This window comes from Cupressus sempervirens, chromosome 2, assembly GCF_028749045.1.
Source record: "Cupressus sempervirens isolate cs-2001-9-10 chromosome 2, ASM2874904v1, whole genome shotgun sequence".
Taxonomy (NCBI): domain Eukaryota; kingdom Viridiplantae; phylum Streptophyta; class Pinopsida; order Cupressales; family Cupressaceae; genus Cupressus; species Cupressus sempervirens.
In genome coordinates this window covers 638,186,526-638,210,341 of record NC_143119.1, presented here as the reverse complement: position 1 = coordinate 638,210,341, position 23,816 = coordinate 638,186,526, and the positions used below count along the sequence as shown (strand labels likewise).

General features: G+C 37.8%; 1 protein-coding gene across 7 annotated transcripts in view; it reads left to right on the top strand.

Annotated features, from left to right (window-relative positions):
- Positions 1-6,187: 6,187 nt before the first annotated feature.
- LOC149574989 (Pentatricopeptide repeat (PPR-like) superfamily protein) overlaps positions 6,188-23,816 on the top strand; it is an 88,724-nt gene continuing 71,095 nt past the window's right edge. For 6 of the 7 annotated variants that reach the window (XM_089814833.1, XM_089814836.1, XM_089814835.1 and 3 more), the window contains exon 1: positions 6,188-7,958. In XM_089814833.1, the coding sequence (XP_089670959.1) occupies positions 6,300-7,958 (1,659 nt within the window). In that variant the 5' untranslated portion in view covers positions 6,188-6,299. The remainder of the gene's footprint in view (positions 7,959-23,816) is intronic. The other variant, XM_089814832.1, reaches the window with a different exon arrangement.

Here is a 23,816-nt window from a genome sequence, read left to right as displayed (position 1 = left end):
ACATGTGATTCATTACTCAGACTTGCATTCTTAGAAGATTTTGGAATTCATTGTTGTCTCATCTACTTTCTGATGTTGTCAGTCTTGACCTTATTTTCATCTTCAATTCTTCCAGTGTTCATACAGTTCTTGGCAAGATGTCCAAGTTTTGTACAAATAAAACATTTTCTAGTGGTGTCTCTTGTCCTCATGTGATGTTTTACACAATTTATTCCAATGTGTCCAAATTCTCCATAGTAATGACATATGTGCCATGTGTTGTAGTCCCAACCAAATATAGCTTTTACAATTTGTTTTGCTGGATTCGATATCTTGTTTTTACATTCAAAAGATTTGTGCCCATGCTTCTTGCATTTGTGACATTTGCCCTCAAATTTAGGTTTCTCTTTGCATTCATTAGCTCTATGACCATGCATATTGCAATTGTAACATTTTCCATTGAATTTAGCTTTACCATTTCTCCAACATTTGTTTGATGTATGACCTAGCTTACCATAGTGATTGTAAGTAGGTCTTTGATTCTTTTGAGCTCCCTGCTTAGATGCTTCACCTTCTTCTATATATCCAATTCCTGCTTTGCCTTTTTTTTCTATATTGGCTTTGCTCATTCAATTGATTCATGTTTGCTGGAGATTTCATCATCCTAACATTGGTTTTCCTTTCAATGTTTAGATCATTCTACAATCTTTCATTCTCTGATCTTAGATTCATGACTTCTTCATTTACATTAGTAAGCTAATCAATGAAGTCTACCTATTGAAGGGATAGATGTTGAATTTCATTATTCTTTCCTTCTAACTCTTCTTTTATCTTGTTTTTCTCTTCCATGACTTCACACAATCTTATTGAGTCAATTTCTTGTTCTCTTTTCAATTTTCTTACTTCTTATTGAAGTGTACCATTCTTTTCTAATAGTTTTCTGATTGCTTCATTACCTTCATCTGAATTACTTTCTGAATGGATATCTTCAATTCTTTCTTCAATGTAGATTGTGTTGTTCATCTGTACTGCAAGATCTTTTCTTCTTTTTAGGGATTGAGAGAGTTGCTCTTTTGCCTTCTTGAGTTTCCTAATAGCTAATTCCAAATTTAGCTTTTCATTTTCAATAGCCTTATCAAGTCTAAATACCTCCACTGCCTCTGATCTTTGCTCAAGCTGTGAAACTTTTTTTTTGAGAACCACAAAGCTTTAATACCAATTGTTGGAAATATGAGATAGACTAAGTTACTAAGAGGGGAGGGGTGAATCAGTAACTAATAAAACTTAATCTTAATTCACCAATTAATCCTTCATATGTATTCTGATCTAATTGCATGCATAAAAAACTGAAAGCATTAAAATATTCATAATACTTTGACACGCAATAGGGTAACCTAGAAATCTTCTAAATAGAAAGTAAAACTAGGGTGGGGATGATACCCACAAACTTTAGTACTGTAGTATAAAGTTGGCCCATTAAGGCTTACAATGATCACTTCTGATGATCTGCCCTGTTAGGAGCAATAAGGACTGCTAGGTCCACCTTGCAAAAGGACTTACAAACATACAATAAAGTATGCACTCGGTAAAGAGATTTACAAAAGACTGTTAAGTCTACCTTGTGAAAGGATTTAACTGTTCCACCTATTAGGATGAACCAATGGCTAATCTCTGATCTGCAACTTGGTTTGTTGAATGAGATTCTATTGAAGTGTAATGATCACCTTATTGTGATAGATAAATATTTGTTGCTCCTTATACTATTGTAGCCTTTTACTTTGCACTTCTACTCTTATTCATATCCCTCTATACTCATGTTCTATTAATTGGATGTGATACAATACATTACATATAGACCAATCCATTTTACAATTCATCAAAGTTGGCTATAATACAAGTTTCACCAAAATACACAAAGTTAGCTCAACTGCAGGTACTTGGGTTTTGAAGACAAACTCAGTGAGGTTCTGACACTTGGCAACCATTGTTGACACTCGACATCATCATGCACTCGGTAGATGTAGAAGCTCATCTCATACTAATCACTTCCAAGTAGTCTGAGCTCGGTCTACACTAGTGACTTGGTGAACACTGCGAAACTCGACATATAAACTGAATCACTTGGTTGACACTGCATAGCTCAGTCAACACTATCACTATGAGCTTGGTATAAACTGAATCACTTGGTTGACACTATAGAGCTCTGTCAACACTAGATTCACATCACTGAAGCTATGAACTCGGTAAGCACTAGAAAACTCAGTTTACACTGAGAAACTTGGTAAACACTGATAATCACCAACTTGTTAGATACTACTCGGTGCAAACCGAATATTGTTCCTAGAACTCAGTAGCAACTATAGAACTCAGTAAAGCCTAAATTACTTGGTTAACACTGTAAACTGTACTATAATCTCGGTAGCTGCTAATTATTTGATTAAGTGTGTGTCACTAATAAACAAACTTGACTGTAATGTCAACAATACTAACTTCCACTTTATTAAGAAAGGAGGATATTGCCCTTTCTTCATTAACAAATATTCTTCTATTTCTTTCTTTCCATATTTTTCATAGGAGGATAGAAGGAGAAATTTTTCTTCAAACTACTATAAATTTTGGAATACTCGTGCTTAAGCCAGCTATTTAAATGGTTCCATAGGTTATCAGGGAAGGATATTTCCCAATTGAATTTCTACATAACCATTGCCAACATTTTTTTGCAAAGAACATTGATACAACAAGTATCAATGTTGCTATATAGATTCAATTATACAACTATAAAGATTGTAATATTACTATAAAGATTCAACTATGTCTTTTTTTTTTTTTTTTCAAATTACCAAACATGTTCAATAAATTTGACAAAAAAACTACACTAACAATATTACAATTATATTAAATAATTTTTACATTTAAATTCTAACAATAATAGGATATATATCTATCAAGCTACTTGAGCTATCATATCTGCTCCTACCATATAAATTTTACTTGGCTAGCATGGACTAGGGACTGAATATTTGCAGTAGTGTGAATGGGAGAGATTTGCACGTAGGGTGCACTTATTTGAATGTGTCAATTATAATTTCATTGTGGTTCTTCCACTCTCCATCATTTCCATCCCACACCTTTGCTAGAGTTGTATTTTCTTATAGTTGTCAAGGCTTTGTTGCAGCTTCTCCTGCCTTCATGAAGCGAGAGGAACTGAGTGGTGGGAGATGGAAGTTGGTGAAGCTTTTGAAATATGTAGAAAGATTAGATAAGGAGGAGGAGTTGTTTGAAAACGAAGAAGAAATGATAGTTGTGTATAGGGCACTGTCGAATATAGTGTGGCATTCCATCGTGAAGGGGCTCTGCAAATGGGGGGATTATGCCTCTGTAACTTGATTGGTCAAATGGCTTGAAAAACACAAGTTGGTGAAGAGTAGGAAGGAACTGGAAGTGATGTATTCAATAATAATCAAATATGTGATTCCTATCCACCTTGCAAGCTTTGATTCATCTAATGGAACTGTAACCGATACAGAGTATCCAGGTTAGTACATGTCAATTTATGCATCTTATTATATTCTATAATATACATAGTTCTTTGTTGAACCTTTTTCATAATATTTCTCATTTCCTCTAGCATAAGGAGAATAACTATTAAAGTTAAGAGTATTTTAACATTAGTTAAAGTCGAATAGAGCTGATGAAAATTTTCTCACACAAAGTGGATTAGTCAAGAAATGATGGATATTTAAAGAATACTTGATGTGTTGGTCCATCCAAAGAGATCCATCTGGTATCATTATCTTTAAGAAGCTTCCTTCCACCAATAAGTCCTTGAGCAAAGTGTTGAAATTCCCAAACTCATTTTGGACTTCGACAAAAGTATTGGTAAATTTTTTTGATTAAAAATTCCACTTTACAAACACAACCAAAATTGCTGACAATTCCAAAAACTAGATTCATTCAATGGGCCATGTAGTGAATGAGAATAACGTAGGGTGTCAAATGATTCTCAATCTTTTTGTAAAGACCACTTTTATGACCTTGCATAACCAAAGCTCCATCCGCTCCAACACACACCAAATTTTTGGCAATCTCCATGTTATCCATACCTCCATAGTCAATTAGAGTACTCTTTAACAAATCATATAAATTTTTCGATGTTCACTACAATTTAATTTATCAATAGATAGCAGAAAATGTTGACGACAAAGATCTTTTATAGTATAAACATGCATGCACACCTAGGAAGTATTATCAATTGTTGTAACTTCATCTAGAGACAATGCAATAAGTTGTGACTGTTTTATTTTTTCCTTCCTATCTTCTTTTTCTGTGTAAGGCAACCAGCCCATTCCCATCCATTGTTTATAGACCAATAACTATTCAGATAGTTTCAAACTTTCAAAAAGTACAATAATCCACTCATTGAAGGGTAGTCTATCACAAGACACCCTCTACTCAAAATATAAAAGGAGATACTTAAATGAACAACCTTTCCCATACTTTCCACTTCCATTGCTTTCCCAAGGAAAGCTTTAATAGAACCTTTTTCTTCATAAGGATTCTCTCGTAATTGCTTGTGTAACTCATATAATTCGGCATTCTTGATATGCAAATAATTGTCCTTCATTTTACCAGTTAGCACAGATTTTTCAACTCCATCTATAGTTTCCTTTTTGTAGACTTTACCGCTATGCTTTTTTGTGGTATCAAGTTTAAGCTACAACCTCTTTTCCTTCTTTAATATCTTTGTGCAAATCTTACATCTTCATTCTACATGAGGCTCACCATCAATTGGATTGGTAACTGATTCAATGAACCAAAACTTTTCCACCCATTCTAATTGAAAATTCCTTTTGGACAAATCCCACTGAGATCGATCTTTTTTTGATTCCAATTTTCTTTTCCACTTCTGTATTTGAACATCATTTATGACATCACTTTTTCTTTTCTAACCCAAGTCTATAATATCATTTTGTGACTCCATACTCAGGGGAACTACCTCAAAATCATCTTCAAGTTCGTCATCGACTAAGATGTCAAGTTCACCAACTCGAACTTCTTCAAAATGTTCTCCAACTTGTGATGAATCCTTTTCTTCAATATGCACGAGAGATGTAGTTTGTGAATCTTGTAAGTTGCCACTAGTTCCACCACTCAAGTATGCTGATAAGGCTCTGTGTTTTGGTGGCCTCTCTTGGCTTTCAAGGATCTTACTGAAACCCCTCTTTTTTGACACTGCAAACCAATAAAGGATGCAAAAAAAAATTCAATTTGTTGAACAAAAGACTATGACAATAAATTACTTAGACTACATATAATAATAATATGATTCATTTGCATAAAAGGGTACCTACTATGGTACTACCCAATAAAATTCGCAATGTTATCTGAGCAGCGAGCAATGAGGTGTCCAAAGGGTATCTACTACCCAGTGGCCAATAAAAAAGAACCACATAAAAATTAAAGTAAAAATCACTCATCTTTCAAGAAAACCACGAGTCACAACTAGTAGTGGTCACCGGACAATGCACTCAACATTCTAAAACTTCAGCAAATTGGCAACAATAAGAAATGCCATATCAGAATAGAGCAAATTGTGTAAAATAAAAGTACCATATGAATGTATATATACCACACTATGTTGACGAGGATTGACAAGTGGGAATATAAAAAGTAGGTGATATGACACTTCCTATGTAAGCCCAAAATATAAAATAGTTGGTTAAACGAGCCTAGTTGGTGACACACATTAGTAAAATGGTAGGTGTCTCCTAGCCCAACGGAAAATATTTTGTTATGCTAGGGGTGAAATAATGTTGTCCAATAAGAAAACAATAGGTAAAGGCTGCCCAAAAAAAAAAATAAAAAAAAAATCCTGAAGGTTTATTACATTGGCGATTTGACCAATTACATGTAAACTAATGAGCGACTCCAGGCTGTGGACCTAGATTATGTAAAATTTCGGCAATGTAGTTAACCAACTATATATGTTTTATTTGCCAATGATGGAACAAAAAAATCTCTAGCTATATAACTGTTGATTCAAATTATCAAACATATTCAATAAATTTGACCAAAAAAAATACAAAATAACAATATTATAATTCTATTAAAAAACATTATAGTTTTATATAAAAATCTATTTTTTTAAATATTTTACATTTAAATTCTAACAATAATAGGTTGTATATCTATCAAGCTATTTGAGCTAGCATATCTCCTCCTGCCATATAGATTTTACTTGGCTGGCATGGATTGGGGACTGAAATGTTTACAGTAGTGCGAATGGGGGAGAATTGCAAGCAGGGTGCACTCATCTGAATATGTCAATAATAATTTCATCGCGGGTCTTGCGCTCTCCATCATTTCCATCCCACACCTCTTCCAGAATTGTGTTTTCTCGCCGTTGTCATGGCTCTGTTGCGGCTTCTCCTGCTTCCGTGAAGCGAGAGGAACTAAGCGGCGGGAACTGGAAGTTGGTAAAGCTCCTGAAATATGTGGAGAGATCGGATAAGGAAGAGGAGTTGTTTGGAAATGAAGAAGAAATGGCAGCTGCGTATAGGACAGTGCCGGAGACAGTGTGGCGTTCCATGGTGAAGGGGCTCTGCAAATGGGGGGATTATGCCTCTGCAACTCGATTGGTCAAATGGCTTGGAAAACACAGGCTGTTGAAGAGTAGGGAGGAACAGGAAGTGATGTATTCCATAATAATCCGTGGCCTCAGCAAAGAGGATCGGCTGGATGAAGCGCTGGATCTGGCGGAAAGCAGTGAGGCGTTGGGATATGTGACGTATAATGCCCTAATTGAGGCCTGCGCTCGTAACGATAACTGTGAAAAGGCCCTCTCTTTGCTTGGTAGAATGAGGAAACAGGGCCTGCACTCTGATGCCATGAATTATGGTCTCCTAATTCAGGCCTTAATCAGAGCAAAGGCAGATTCTTGTGTTATTGAAAAGTTGTACCAGGATATCAAAAGTGACGGCATTGAGTTGGATGCTAAATTGTTCGGTGATTTTATCTATGCTTTCACAAAGGCCGGGGATGCTGAACAGGCTATGTTTTTCCTGGCGAAATTGCAAGGGCAGGGTTTAAGGCCAAGCAGTAGTATTTACACTAATGTTATATCTGCTTTAGGGCAAAATGGAAAAATAGCAGAAGCAGACGCCGTGTTTGAGGAAATGAGGAGGACTGGGATGCGGCCGTCAGTGAAAGCGTATAATGCTTTGCTAAAAGGATATTTTAAAGTAGGCGCTTTGAACGAAGCAGAGGGGATTTTAGCAGAAATGGAAAAGAATGGAGTGAAGGCGGATGCGTTAACTTACAGTCTTTTGATGGGGGCATACGCCAGCGCCGGGCGCCTTGAGAGTGCCCGCGCGGTGATGGAGGAAATGGAGTCTCTTCAGATTAAACCCAATGCTTTCATTTATGCGAAACTCATGACCATCTTTCGTGACCGTGGTGAATGCCAGAAAGCTTTTCCGCTGCTCAAGGATATGAAGAAGGCCGGGATTGCTCTGGATAGACATGTCTATAATGTGATTATCGACACCTTTGGCAAGCTCAACCACCTGGAACATGCCGTGGAGACATTCGAGAAAATGATGGCAGAGGGCATTGAGCCAAACGACATATCATGGAATACCCTCATAGACTGTCACTGCAGGGCTGGCCAACATGAGCGTGCAATGGAGATATTTCAGCGGATGCAGGAACACGGGTGTTCTCCCGGTACCGATACTTATAATATCATGCTTAAGTCTTTGGGGGAGCAGGGTCAATGGAAACAGATCAAAATCACTCTCGCTAAAATGCAAAGTGAGGGTTTGCTGCCTAATATTATTACTTACACAACGCTAGTGGATATCTATGGCCAAGCTGGAAAGTTTCAGGATGCTGTAGAGATCTTGGAAGATATGAAAATAGCAGGCTTCAAGCCTTCAGCAAGTGTATATTGTGCTTTAGCCAATGCCTATGCCCAACAGGTATGGAAATCATTCAGATTGTTCTGGGATTGCTATGTCCAGGAGCTAGGCAACTTTATTTACCCCGAGTGAATTTGTTTTCCATTTTTCAGTTACCTTAAATCTGCATGAAAACATTCTTTGACTACTGTCATAACGCATGTAGTCATCCACCAATAAAAGAGAACCATCAACTAAATCAATACTGGGGAAGACTTTGTTAGGGAACTCCACATTCAGATTGTTCTGGAACTCCTAATTCTAATAGCTTTGCAACTGTGCTTTCCAGGCCAAAAAAACTTAAAAACATTCTTTGATGCTGAAATTATGCTGCGAAGCTATGCCCTTAATCTTAGAGTATACATATGATCAGTGTGTCTACCTTAACATTTAAATAAATCATATTATCATTATTATATTGCTTTATAATTATTTAGGTGGGTCTACTGCCTATATAGTTATATTTAGGTTGGCTATAGTTATATTTTAGCTTGGCTCAAGTGATATCCTAAACATATGTAGTTAGGTTATTTAGGTCGCTCTTGAGCTTATATAGTCATATTTAGTTTGGCTCAAGTGATATTTAGGTTGGCTCAAGTTATATCCTAGGCATTAAAAAATTGACTACATGATTGAATCGCTTTATATATCCATCTCTGGAGTTAGTTTTGATTGCAAGTGGTGGTACAGCTAGTTGTTCTGGAAAATTTAACAACAGTAAATTACCCATTGGAGATTAGCATATTGATTGCCCAATGCAATGCTATCACCATGGGTGCAACTTATATTGTTTTGGGAGTACACTGATTTACTACTTTGGGAACAATTGAGATGGACTTTCTGGAACTATTCATGAGATTTAAATCAGAAGGAAAGACAGTGGAGCTAAGAGGGTAGCACATAAAATCCCACAAATGGTAAACTCTCATCAAGTGCAAATGTTGCCCAAGAAAAGAGCTTATGGATTTGAGGCCCAACTATTTTCAGTGGAAGCCTATCAATCAAATGTCACCATCAGTCCAAATTTACAAGCAATTATAGATCATGACACTGATTTTTGGAGAGACGCCTAAAAGACTTCCCCCAACTGGGATCATGATTATGCCGTACAACTAGTACCAGGAAGCCAGCTACTCAACATCAGGCCTTATGGGTACCCATATAAAGAGAAAAGTGAGATTGAAAAGATTGTTCAAGAGATGCTAGAAGCATGAATTATCAGGCTTAGCCAAAGTCCTTACTCCTCATCAGTGGTAATGGTGCATAATGTTAGCCAAAATTGTCATTGATGTCAAAAAGAGATGCAAAAGATCCTTTATGTCAAGTGGATTGATTTTTCTGAAGATTGATATTGATACCGTGAGTTTCCAATTAAGCATTCACATACTGAAGATGCATATTATTGGGTTACAGAGATCATGTATAAGTCTGCAGTGACTTTTACAGTGCACGGCTCAGAAATGATTAGAAACACTTCTTGAAGTGACTAAATGATCCTGAATTTCGGCTCTGAAAACAAAACTCTCTGAGCCATCGAATGTGAAGACTTCCAATAAAGCAACATGAGTTTTTCTTCTGTTTTGCAAAGTTAAATGAATTGTTTCATCAAAAGTCTTATGTGGAACAATTTCATAATTTGTTGGCAATAATATTACATAAACCTTTGTAGTATTTTTTACGAAAGTAATGCACAGGCAAAGGAATGAGAGAGATAATGTTTGTAGTGGCAGAATCCCAAGAGATGGATCTTGTCTTGTTCGGATGTTTTTGCCTCTTGTGGATTGGTTATTCCAAGAGATGGATCTTGTCTTGGTCGGACGTTCTTGCCTCTTGTGGATTGGTTACTCCAAGAGATGTGTCTGTTTCTAGTTGGATGTTCCCGCCTCTTGTGGATTGGTTACTCTTAAGAGTTGGATCTGGTCTTGGTTGGATGTTCCTGCCTCTTGTGGATTGGTTTTTCCAAGAGATGGATCTGATCATGATTGGACACCCTTGCCTCTTGTGGGTTGGTTACTCTCAAAGATGACTCTGGATCTGATTGGATGTTCTTGTCTCCTGTGCGCCAAGTGGACTATGTCTACATATATTCATGTGTAAGCTCCATGTTTTCATGTGCACACCACATCTTTTCATGGGCATGCTTTGTGTTTGGATATATTCATGTGTCTACTTTGTGTCTTCATGCATTTATGGGTATACTTTCTTGAATTTCAAGTGTATGCAACGTGCTTTTCTTGATATTTTTTGTTCATTTAGAAGAAGATAATGCCTAAGAGTGAACTAAAAGATATGAATTTGCGGCATCCTATCATGCAAAGTTCAGTTTTTGAAAATTTAATTGGCACCATTATGAGATGGCCTTGATCCTTTCCTTTGGAAGAAGAGAGAGAACTTGTCTTAATTTAACTGTGCCAACCTTCTACTATTGATCTATGAAGTTTGGTTCGCCTGCCTGGGACCCTAGTTTGGATAGGGTTTGAAATGGTTCCTGATTTGGGTTCGGCTCGCCTGTGGGTTTGGACAGGGTTCAAACACAGGGAAGCTGGTTCGTTTGGGCTGAACCTAGGTTGAACTAGGGTATACCCAGGCAGACATGGTGCAAACCAGGCACATTTCCATTGAGTAACATTCCATAATTTAGTGTGGGATACAATTTTACATAATTTGAATAAAATCTTTATCATTAGAAAACACAATTTATTGAAGTTCAAATATTTATTGCATCAAAATAACCTAGCTTTCAAGATTTCTTCCTGTGAAATTTTTATATCCAATTTCTGATAATGACCCGACTGAATAGTTGCAAGCTCTCTACACTGATAAATTTTACTTAAACATTAAACAATATTGTCAATAGGTGAAGTGAGTTGCAAGTTACTTTTTAAACCTTTTTCAAGGAGGAAGTTAATTGTAAACAAACAAGCTCTTTGTATAGTGAAAAGTAATAAGCATTCAAGGACTTGGAAAGCAAGAATGTTATTGGTGACCCTGATCCCATTGGCATTAGAACTATTTGTAATCAATTAACGGTTTTGATGGAGAAGAAGATGAAGATTTAGATATTTCATTTGATGCTTGAAACTTAGTATAATGTTTCAATTATTGAAAGTCAAAATAATGTACTTGAACTGAATATTCTAATTTTGATCTTTTGATGTTGATATGATGCTATGATTACAAGTTTATGGTGTTTTTATTGTTTTTATGATGCTACGTGACATTCTAATCTTAACTTGTTCTTCTTGGCTGTCTATATATATACATATATAAATTTTTTTCACATGTTTTTGTACTAATGAACCCAAATCCTATTTTCCAAAATTTTGTCATACCAACGAACAGGTTCTTTGACCCAAACTTAAACCCAAACCTGAATCGACAATTTAGCTATCAATCATAAATTACATCCAAAAAAAAGGGAGAAAACATGTATGATAATATCAAAGTTGCAAAGTGGAAGGTGGATCACAGATGTGATTCTATGATCATTCAACCATTGCTTGAGGACAAGCAATTTTGGGAAGGTCGGATTGTGATGTCGCCTCTTTGAAATAGGATTCATGATAAATACTAATAATAAAATTAAAATATATAAACAAATATATAAAAACTTATATTAAAGAAATAAACGGGTAAAATTAAAATATATCATAATTAAATTTAGCTAAGTTAATGAAGGGTAAAAAGTCATGAAACAAAAAGTTGTCTCCCTCAAACATGAGATATAAAAAGGGAGAAGAGAACTTAATTTGAAAGGCAGAGAGAGGAAGGAAGAGAAAAGGGAAGATGTGGAGCAAGGAAGAACTAATAGAAGAGAAAAAGAAAGAAGAAAATAAGTGACTCCTTCAAAGGGAAAAAGTCATGAAGGGTTGTGACTCTCTGAAAAGGTGGTATTTATTAAGGTTTGTGACTCTTTCATAGAGGGACAATTATGACGGTTGTGCCTCTTTCAAATGGCATAAATGATGAAAGGTTGTAACTCATCTAAAGGTTAGCAAGTGTAGTGATGGTGACCTTTGCAAAGGGCAGCCATGATGAAGGGGTTTGACTCTCTCCCACATTGGAAGATATAAAGGGGAGAGTGTTTCATCTGAGGAGGACATCTAAGGGAGAACAATTTGGGGAGTAATATGTTATCTCAAGGCAACAATGAAAAGTGTTGACTGAATTCTACTAAAAGGGTCTCAATTCTAATGAAAGGTTGGTATAGGAGCACCTAGGTTTTGGATGATAAATCCAAAGCAATTTTGGCTTGTGTTGATGCGAGTTTTGTATCACTTACATAACATATTAGGATTTGAATATTCAATATGGGATATCAAACATGCAACTCCTCTCTTGAAAAGTTATTACGTATGAAGACATAAGCAATAGCTCCAATGTTCCTTACACCGTTGGATACTCGCTCAGTTTTATCGATGTGATTCGCTGGTAATCACGTAGGCGGCCTTACGCTATTTTTTCGAGGATGACTTGGACTTTGGTGGGATGAAGTTGATGGTGGCTCGGTTTGTGAAATGTGCGGAGGCAGATAATGTTGATGGTAGTGATGATGGAGGATGTGTCTGCCAATGGTGATGTTGATGGGAAAGCGATGGTGGTGAAAGGTGAGTGGATGTGCTTTGATACTTAACTTACTCCTCTAACTTGCTTCTCTAAACTTCGACTACCCAACTACTCACTATTCTACTCCTACTCCTATGAATGGAAGGTTAGCAAATGGACGGGGATTGAACCTAATGAGAGCTGACCAGCAGCCTCACTTCCACAGGTGCAATGATTCAAAGGAATAATAAACTAGCTTACCACACAAAGCTTCCCAACCAGCCGCTAGGATGCTAGTGGCCTAGTATTGACCCCTATCAAATATTTACGAATGCAACCATACAACTATCCATCTACTTTAACTTCACTTAAACAACTTCAAATGCAATTTGTTTCAACAACTTGAAAAGAAATCTAACTATGTCGAAGTAGAAAACATGCAATAACACCCAATGTTCTCAATCAACATGCAAATCGCAACAATGAAAAAGAGAGCAATTTTGGTATTATCTTCGCAACAATTTCTCCGACCCTTTTTCAAATGAGAGCAAATGGCCTTTTATAGGGGCCAGAAATACAACGGACAGTGGAGATCAAAACAAGATCAACGATCCAGATTGGATCCTCAAAACCCTAATTAGGGTTGCCACCCCATCGGCCAATGAGAAGCCGCCACCTCATCAATGGACCAGTGAAAAAAGTGCAAAAAGTGGCAACCAATGAGAAGGCACCAAAATGGTGGCCAATCAGAAATAGACACTTGTCCTATTCTAGAGGAAAGGGAAATTTGCCACTTGGGCTTACATCAGATGATCTTCTAATACAACTCTTCCTTTTTCTTTCATTTTCTTAGCTAAGGCAATGAACTTAGCTAGCTTTTCGTTAACTTCTTCCATAGGAGGACAAGGTGTGTGCTTCGCTTTGAGTTCCGCTCACTTCGCCACGCTGCTTGCTGCTTGTAGTATCTTTTCGTGATCCTTTTCATATTCTTTCACAAATCCAATAAAAGCACTGAGAGAGGAAAGGGTGCCCAAATCCTTCTTCTTGATAGCAACCTTTTCTAACTCATCCAACCTCGATCCAAAATCTGTCTCATTGATATCCTCTTCTCTAATATCCTCAAAATCAAGTGCCACCCCAACATCGCTCATCATGGTTGAAATAGAAGTGTCGACGCTTGGACTGTGTCATGTAATCTCATTATGTATTTCCTCAAGTGTTCTAAATTTGGTAGTTAATGCAACAAACCAAGATTCAACTATACTCAATCCTCTCTCATCAACCAACCTGGCCCTTTGCAAATATGCCTCTAGTAGACTAATGAATGCTTGTAGCCTAGGAATAGCCAAATCTCTAATGGGAAGGAAACCGTTCCACTCCTCTTCGAATAATCTGAACTTGTCTCTAATGGCCACTAATGACTGGAATGTCGAGTGAAGGAAGGCAAGAAATTTCGCCCACCTTGGATTGTATCATGGATCCAATCTTTGACTTCGTATAGTTGAGCTGATATCTCTCCTGAATTGCTCCGGCTGTCTTGAGGAAGGGCTGCCTGGTGCAACTGTTGGATGGGCTAGCTATCTTTCCAATTTTTGTTCTCGGCCTCCAACTTTACTATCCTTTCATTTGCCTTCCTTAACCTTTCTCTGATTGATGCTATACCTTCTTGGACCTCCTCACACTCCATATCCTCTATATTCCTTCTCAAGTTATGTTCCACTATCTCATATTCTTGGGCCACAATCTCATTCACTGCCTTGTTGACTGTTGGAATAGCAATCTGAACCTTTCGGTGATCATCATTGTCGCTCCTGATTATCCTTCCCATCGTTCTTGCCATTTGTTTTTGGTTCTTGCTATCACCCTTTTCCATTAACCCTTGGATGTCCTCAGCTGTATGGGTCGTTACCACCTCGCCTCTTGGCATAAGCATTTGTCTTAACCATAGTGGTGTAGTGCATCTTCCCAAATTTGGATTTGGTTCGAGTACTTAGTGCTTTCCCTATAGCCACTTGATTCCGAATCAGAGCTCACCTCCATCGCGGCCCCTTTATCATTTGAATTGACCTCTTGGCTTCTAGCCTCAATTATACTCTCTCATGATGGCGCTGCATGCTGTCTCTTGGCTGGAGGCTCTAGATGTTCTTTGCCCTTCTCTACCTCCAAAACTTTCTTCTTGCTATTTCTAATCATTTCCTGTTGCCGGCTATTTCCTTCATTCCTTTGTTCGACTGATTCTGCTCGTCTCTCTTTTGGCTTCATCATCTCATAGGTAAGGGGAATCCTTTGTCTTTGTAGCTTCCTTGGTCCTTCATTATACCACGACTCGGTATGTAAATCCACTACCCTTGTGACTGCTTCCAAGGAAGGATCCTAATGGTCATCCCAATCCACTGGATTCAATTCTGTTCCTTCTATTGTATCATAATCTTCTCTCAACACATTTCCATCATCCTCCAGTTGATTCGGAATATCGAGGCCTCTCCATCTAATAGCCCTCATCATGTTCACCGATAGCCTTGAGAAAGCTAGCTTTCTCACATGAAAGTCATATTTGGCGGTGGCCCAAAAGTCTTCTATGGTGGGAACATGCTTGAATTCATTTCCATGAGATACCTTGATAAGACCATTAGGATCGAATCCTCGCCTTGCTTTGTACCATCCTAGATGATACCATTCCAATTCCTTCTCTGCGGCTTCAAAGGAGGCCCGATTTGGGCAACTATCATTACCAATTACGATTGAGAACGAAATACTTGTTTTCCCTTCATTCCTCATTATTCTATCATAGTGCTCAAGTTGCCTAGCCAATTCTAACAAAACTACCTTGTCGGGTGGTTACCTTGGAAGCCTCTTGTGACAAACTGTACTTCTTGCCACTCTAATGTATGTAAACTGTGGAAATTGGATGAACCAACTCCCATATTTCTTTATCTTTGCTTCTGCTTCTAGTGAAAGTCTCTTAGCAGGTGTCCTTTGGAGTACCCTTACTGTCTTCATAGCTAAGGCATCACAAAATATCTTGTAATCCTTGTTATGCAAATGGAGCTGCAGATAGCATTCATGTACCAAATATTGTGCCGGTCCGCTACCAACTTCTCCTAAGGCCTTAAGTCTCAGACTCTTGTACAATCTAGCAATTAGGTAGAACAGATAGGAGCCCATGTAGAATTGCCTTTGGTTTTGCACGGTTCTAAGTTGCAATTCTAAGTTCTCGCTTATGATCTTGGCCCAATCAAACCTTCTTTTCCCTTTCTCGATCTCATCAATGAAGCAGTACATCCAATTTTCAAATTGCATCCCTTGGGCTAGGCCCATGATCCGGTTGAGCAGAACAACGAGATCACCATATTTTGGTTTGAAATCTGCCATTGTGAGCCTTGATGATCTGTTAACTCCTTTCTTTCCCTCGCTTATCCAATTCTTCTTTAGATGTGTGTAATAGGCCTCTTGGTTATCTTGAAATGATTTAGTTGCTTGGTCCATCATCACAACCGTCATGCCCTTGTATTGGGGAATGTTGAACGTTTCTTCGATTGCTTGTTCGCCAATGCTGGCCAACACTCTCTTCCCTTCATAAAAAATGATGGATTTACTGTTTAGATCAAATCTAGATGCACATTTCATAATCAATTCTGGACAAGGCAATGTGGGAGGAAAAGCCATCGCATGTACAATTCTGCTCTTGTATATTCTTTTTGCCAAGGGGGATTGTCCTTCCTTTAGTTTGTCCCTCATCCGTATCATGTCCACTGTACCGATATTGGTGTCGGTTATTCTCTTCATTTTCAAGAAGAAGGGAGTTGTGGGCATCATATCCTCTTTGTCTTTCTTAGTGTTTGCCCGCTTGGGATTCTTACTTGCACTACCATCCTCCATGCTCGTCACCCTATTATGGGATGGTAGAGTGGTGGACCAGAAGGCAAGAAGAACCAAGAGGAGCAATCCTTAGACTAGAACGAAAGATGGATGTCAGCTTAAGGACCCCTTGCAACTCTAGATGATGAAAATTCACGTTAACCAATAATCTTACAGCGACTTTTTGGAACCTAGGACAAGACCTCAAGAACTCCAAATCCCTTTGCAAATTAGAAATTTAAACCTCTAAAACTATCCAACACTTGCTCAATCAAACAAAATCAAACTTTCATATGCATCCCTTCTCCCAGCAAAATTGCCAAGTCTGATATAAAAAAATGCAGTCCTAAATGGGGAAAAATCAGACCTCCACCATGAATTGCCCATGTCACCAAATCAGATCTGCCTCAAGAAAATGCCGAGAGTGAAAAGTTCTGCCCTTGTCTTAATTCGCCCAAGCATGGAAGTCCTCAATTTGCCCCAAAATGTCACCTAGGGCACAAATCGCAGCACATAGAAGGAGAACAAATCACCAAAAATCTGCAAAAATTTGCCCACAAGGAAAATCGCCAAGACTTGAAATCTACTCCTCAAGAGAAATTCGCTCAAGAATGGAGAGGAAAATTCGCCCAACAATGGAGAGGAAGGAATGAATTGTGAAGAAGAAATGGGAAAGAGGTCTCCTTTATACCCAATTTCTTTTCCCTCTAAGCTGGCCGACCTGGTCCTGGAGGAGAGAAAAAACCAAAAATTAACTCCAAGTCATGGCCCATAATTAAGTACTTAGCTCAAAAATTTAATTTTGCCCAAAAGAAAATTGCATTTTAAATTTGCCAATTAACTCCAAATTGCAAAAAGAAATTAAATAATGCCTTGAGGGTGTTAAATATTTCCATTTAATGAGGGTTTAGTAATTAATATGTCATTAAATTTGGATTTTGGCTAACCAAAAGCCATTTTTTCAATATTAAATTACCAAATTCATTAAAAACTAAAAAGTTTTCAAGGCAAATTAATCCAATTAAAGCCAATTTTTTGCAACTTTCTACCAAATCGATTTTGCCAAGCTATTTAAAATTTTATGACAATAAAATTGCCCCCTAGAGTCAAAAATCGATTTTGCAATTTAACTCTATTTCAACAAAATTAAAATTTTCACCAAAGAAAAATTTGAGATTTTCCAAAACTTAAGTCTAATTAAAATTTCCCTTTTGAAAAGCATCCAAATTTACACAATTAAAACCAAATTTTCAAAAGAAATCGTCTAAGTACAAAATTCACAATTTTATCCTACCAAGTTGAAATTAACTTTTAAAATTGTTCGGCCTAGGGACAGAATTGATAGCTCTAGAAAATCAAGTTGAAACCGGGTGAAAATAAGCTAAGCCTCCCCACATCTGTCCTGAAGGTGCCAAGGTGTGAAATTTTCAAAACTCAAAAATTTTAGGCAATCCAAAAATTTGCCGAGGTGATAAAAAAAAAAGGGGGTCCCCAAGATTTGGGGCGATGTGTGAAAACCTCACAACAGCTTGTAATGACCTTAGCTAGGTCATGGTTTGAATAATAACCATTTAAGGGTCCATTAGGTGTGTCTATTGAAGTTTGTTAGTGTGTGAAAGTCATTGCTAAATTTGGGCAAAAAATTGTCATTGTATTGGCCAAAAGTTGCCAAATAGGCCAAATTTGGCATAGGAGGTGAAATAGCTCCAAAATGTTTAGAATGAGGTAAATTGGTGCTAGACATGCTTAGGGCATGATTTCCTGGCATTCTGCATCATTAGAAGTCAAGTTTGTGTAAGGAATGGAAAATTGCCAAAGTTGTCATGACAACATTTGCAATTTTGCGAAGTCGCATGACAACATTTGCAAAAAGTTGCATTGTTGATCCAAAATTGCTACAGACCAAAACCAACTGTTGGATCATGTGGGAAAGCATATATAAGGCTCTCTAAGCCATTGTACGGAGGTTGGATGGAATTTTGGAGTTTGATTAATGAAATTGCAGTGACAGTTTTTTGAGATTCTATCACAGACCATTTGCAACTAGAGAAACTTGAGTTTATTGGATTGAAATTCCAAATCTTTTCAATATGACTAGTTAGATTAGGTTCTTTTCTTGTTTTGAGTGCTTGCAATTTGAGTTTTGTATAGTTTTGAATGCCAAATTAAAATTCAAACTGTTCTAGCCAGTTTACTGGCCTATGTAGGGTTTGGTGCAATAAAATGGGTCTAACTTGAATTCTCATTGTGGAAATCTCATGACCCCTTGAGGATAAATGGTGGACCCAATGTGCTTTTTGTTCCTTTTTGTAGAAGCTCAAAAAATGTGTTCTATTTTTAACTTCTTACCCTAGGTGAGCTCTACCATAGCCTGATTAGGGAAGAAGTATAACAATGACCAATTACTTGCAGGAGTAGATTGATCATGAGCAACCAATGCCATGAGGATGTGAATTGGAGCTCAAAGAAGCCCTGGTGAGGAGTTGATGTTTCGATGAATTCATTTGAGAGAGTTTTCTAGAAAAAAGTAGTTGATAAGCCTAGTCGCTTTGTAATTTGGCTTAGTTTGGGTATAATACTATATGGATAGGCCAGAAGTCCAAAACCCTTAAAGTCTTGAAGTTGGCCCAAAAGGTATTTGAAATGCATATTTGTTAATAAGCTCATTTGGGTTGTTTTGAATCTATAAGTCAAAAACTCACTTTGGAGGGCTAATTGAGACCTAATAGGGCTGATAGTCCTAAAAGGTAGGAATCTTGAGATCGGTAAGGGAACGAACCCTAGATACAACAAAATGGTGTCATTCTTGACTATTTCAATCAACTTGAAGGGCCATGACTCCTGCAAGGTTATGGTGAATGGGCTAGGTGTTTGGTAGTTGAACTTACCTTTGCGAGTTCAAGGGAGCAAATGTTTCTCAAGTTGGTAGAGAGCCTCAAGTTGAGTTGGGGAAGGGAATTGAATCCTCCCAAGAGTTGAAGAAGGGAAAACCCTAGAAGGTCTGAGAAGTGGCCTTAGTGAAGAGTTCAGTGGAACTCATTTGACGAGCCTCCCTATCAAATTGGTATCAGAGCCTCAAAGATTTGGGTTGGTGATCTTTAGTGCATGTCAACAATAGAATCTGTGGGTGAATCCATCATGGTTACCGATGTAGAGTTAGCTAAGAAGGTAGAAGACCAAGAGGAGAATAGAATTTTGAAAGAAAAACTTACTAAATTAGAAACTAAACTTGGTGAAGTAGTAACCAAAGCAGAGAGAGTGACAGTGAAAGTCATTGAAAAAGAGGAAAAGGAGAGACTAAAGGAAGTGCCAGTGGAAGATGGGATCCCTGAACCGGACCTTGTTTTGTAAGAAGAACATTTTCTCAAGGCCGCGAAGGCTTTAGGAGGTAAAGCATTGGAAGGCATACCACTCTTTAGTGGAAAGAAGGAGCTAGACCTAGTAATGGAGTGGATAGAAGGGATGGAAAACCACTTTGAATGTGAGGGCATTAGTGAGGCTCAAAAAGTGAAAGTTGCTAAATTAAAAATGAGGGGAGCTGCTTTGACATTCTAGAAATTTGTACTAGCAGAGAGAGAAAGAAAGCATGAACCCCAAAGCTACATGGAAAGGTATTGACGCAAGGTAGGAGGGCTCAAAACCCACTCCCAAGTTACCCTTGCTAGAGTTACAAATGGAAGCCAACACAATATAGGATAAACCACAAGAAATTATATTGAATTCAATGCAGATATGGTGAGACAAATCTTCTTTCAACATGCCAGGCATAAGGCCTACCTGGTTCCAGCCATATACATTCAAATTACAATTTGTGAGCTTAGAAGCTTGGGATTATAGAGCCAAATCCTTGTTATCTTCCTTCAATCTAACTTCATTCTACTTTTCCTAATCCTAGATCTCTACTTATATACTGTTAGACAATTTATTACAAAATATTGGTCTTGCCTCAAAGGAAAAATCATTGACCTCAAAATCTAGCAAGTTAACATCCGCAGGGACAAAGATAAGTCCACACGTGATCCAAGAAGAGATTCCCAAGGCCGTGGAAAGCCTTGATACCACACGTAACCTTGCCTAAGCCAAACCCACATGGTACTTGGGCTGCTTGGAAACAAGCATGCCTCGAACAAAGAGGAGGATAACTCCCGCATATGAAGGAATTAAGTTCCATGAACATAGGACATGGATCCACGATTTGTCCACATTAAGGAGCCAACTTTGCGAAAAGAGAGAACATGAACAACAAAGGCCATTACACGAACAATAGACAAGAACAATAACCATGAAATCTTTTTGGTTGATGCAAGATTGCCAAAGTACCCAAGATGCTTCTGTGTCAGGTATGGTGGCCAAGGTGAGAGAAACATACCTACCTAAAGACTATGAGATTCAACTCCACAAGAAGAGACAAAACTTAAGGCAAAGAGACCTAGATGTAAATGTTTATACAAAAGAATTTCAAAAGTTGCGTTTAATGTCCAAGGTAACAGAGGATGAAAGCATTAAGATTGCAAGATAACTAAATGGACTAAGATGGAACATCCAAGAAGAAATAATTTTGCTAAGCCCCACAACAGTCCATAAGTGCTATCAATTGGTACTTAAAGTGGAGGAGAAGAGCAAGAAGAAACATGAACACGAAAGTAGAGGAAAAGGTAGAGGAAGAGATAATAGAGGCCATAGAGGAAGCTATGGTGGAAGGAGTGCAAATTGGAGACTCCAAGGTGAGTCTAAACTTGCAGAGCAAAGTGGTGATCAAATAGTAGAGGAGGTTACAACAGAGGAAGAGGTAGACTTGGTGGATCATGCATAGGGTCTTATTTTGCCACTATGAAATGCTATAATTGCAATCAAGTTGGACAATTTCCTTATAGGTTTAGTATGGACTTTATTGTTGGTTTGCCCAAAACACAAACTGGTTTTGATAGTATTTATGTTGTTGTAGATAGGTTTAGTTAAATGATTCATTTCATTCCTTGTAAGGTGACTGATGATGCCAACCACATAGCTCATTTGTTTTTCAAAGAGGTGATCATCCATGGGTTACCCATCAGTATAGTATCAGACAAAGACTCCAAATCTATGGGGCATTTTTGGAAGAGCTTGCGGAAAAGGTTGCGCACTAATTTGTCATTTGGGTTTGCTTACCATCCCCAAATAGATGGGCAAACATAGGTTGTTAATAGAACACTCGGAAACCTCTTGAGATGTTTGACTAAGGAGTATGGGCAAACTTGGGATCAAGTGATTCATCATGCAAAATTTGCCTATAAGATACTATAAACAAAACCATAGGAAAGAGCCCATTTGAAATTGTTTGAAATTGTCTATGGAATGCATCCAAGAGGCATATGTGAGCTTAGAGATCTTGGAGCTATGGAAGGTAGAAGTGGACACATTGAAGACTTTGCACAATCCATGAAGGAAGTGCATGAGCAGGTGAGAAGAACCCTAACAGAGAACATGCAAAAGATAAAGGATAAAGTTGATGTTAGACCTACCAGATGGCATAACACTCTCCCCAGTTTTTAATGTATTAGTTTTAGTCAAATACAAAGGTCCTACTATAGAGGAAGACAAGAGAATTCCTGAGGTTGTAGAGATGGTCACTGATTTGACCTTACCTCCCCAATCCAAGCCACAAGCAAAGAAAGTGTTAGATTCAAGGGTCAAGAAGAAAACAAGATATGGCACATACACAAAGCACCTCATTAAATGGAAGAACTTACTTGAAGCAGAGGCTACTTGGATCCCTGAAGGTGATTAAAAAAGTTTGGTATTGATATGGCATTGCTTTCACCTGATGTGACATAGCTTCCTATAGGGGAGAATGGTGCAGGAGAACCTAGGGTTTGGATGATAAACCCAAAGCAATTTTGGCTTGTAATGACCTTAGCCAGGTCATGGTTTGAATAAGGACCATTTAAGGGTCCATTAGGTGTGTTTATTGAGGTTTGTTAGCGTGTGAAAGTCATTGCTAAACTTTCGCAAAAAGTTGTCATTGTATTGACCAGAAGTTGCCAAATAGGCCAAATTAGGCATAGTAGGTGAAATAGCTCCAAAATTCTTAGAATGAGGTAAATTGGTGTTAGACATGCTTAGTGCGTGATTTCTTGGCATTCTGCATCATTAGAAGTCAAGTTTGTGTAAGGAAATGGAAATTTGCCAAAGTTGTATGACAATATTTGCAAGAAGTTGTAGTTTTGATCCAAAATAGTTAGAGACCAAAAAGCAACTGTTGGATGATGATCGACAAGCATATTTAAGGTTCTCTAAGCCATTGTACGGAGGTTGGATGGAATTTTGGAGTTTGATTAATGAAATTGCAATGACAATTTTCTGAGATTCTATCACTGACCATTTGCAACTCGAGCAACTCGAGTTTATTGGATTGAAATTCCAAATCTTTCAATGTGAATTGTTAGATTAGGTTCTTTTCTTGTTTTGAGTGGTTGCATTTTGAGTTTTGTATAGTTTTGAGTGCCAAATTAAAATTCAAGTGGTTCTAGCCAATTTACTAGCCTGTATAGGGTTTGATGCAATAAAATGGGTCCAACTTGAGTTCTCATCATGGAAATCTCATGGCCCCTTGAGGATAGATAGTGAACCCAATGTGCTTTTTGTTCCTTTTTGTAGAAGGTCAGAAAACATGTTCTTCTATTTTTAACTTCTTGCCCTAGGCGAACTCTATCGTAGCCCAGCTAGGGAATAAGTATAACAGTGTCCAATTACTTACAGGAGTAGGTTGATCATGAGCAACCAATGCCACGAGGATGTGAATTGGAGTTGATGTGTTGATGAATTCATTTGAGAGAGTTTTCAAGCAAAAGTAGTTGATAAGCCTAGTTCCTTTGTAATTTGGCTCAATTTGGGAATAATGTTGTATGGATAGGTCAAAAGTCCAAAACCCTAGAAATTTTGAAGTTGGCCCAAAAGGGTATTTGAAATGCAAATTTGTTCATATGCTCATTTGGGTGGTTTTGAAATTATAAGTCAAAAACTCGCTTTGAAGGGCTAATTGAGACCTAATAGGCCTAATAGTCCTAAAAGGTAGAAATCTTGAGATCGATAAGGGAATGAACTCTAGATCCAACAAAATTGTGTTGTTCTTGATTGTTTCAATCAACTTGAAGGCCCAAGACTCCTGCAAGGTTACGGTGAATGGGCTAGATGTTTCGTAGTTGAACTTATCTTATTGAGTTCAAGGGAGCAAGTGTTTCTTAAGTTGGTAGAGAGGCTCAAATTGAGTTGGGGAAGGGAATTGAATCCTCCCAAGAGTGAAGGGTTGAAGAGAGAACCCTAGAAGGTCCTAGAAGTGACCTTAGTGAAGAGTTTAGTAGAACTCATTTGAGGAGCCTCCTTATCAAGTGGCGACTCTTTTGTCTATAAAGTACAAAGGCGATTTCATTCCAAGCAAAAGAGGAGTAACAATAAAAGAGTACTAATCAGATTTTGAAAGTAGATTGAGTAGAAGAA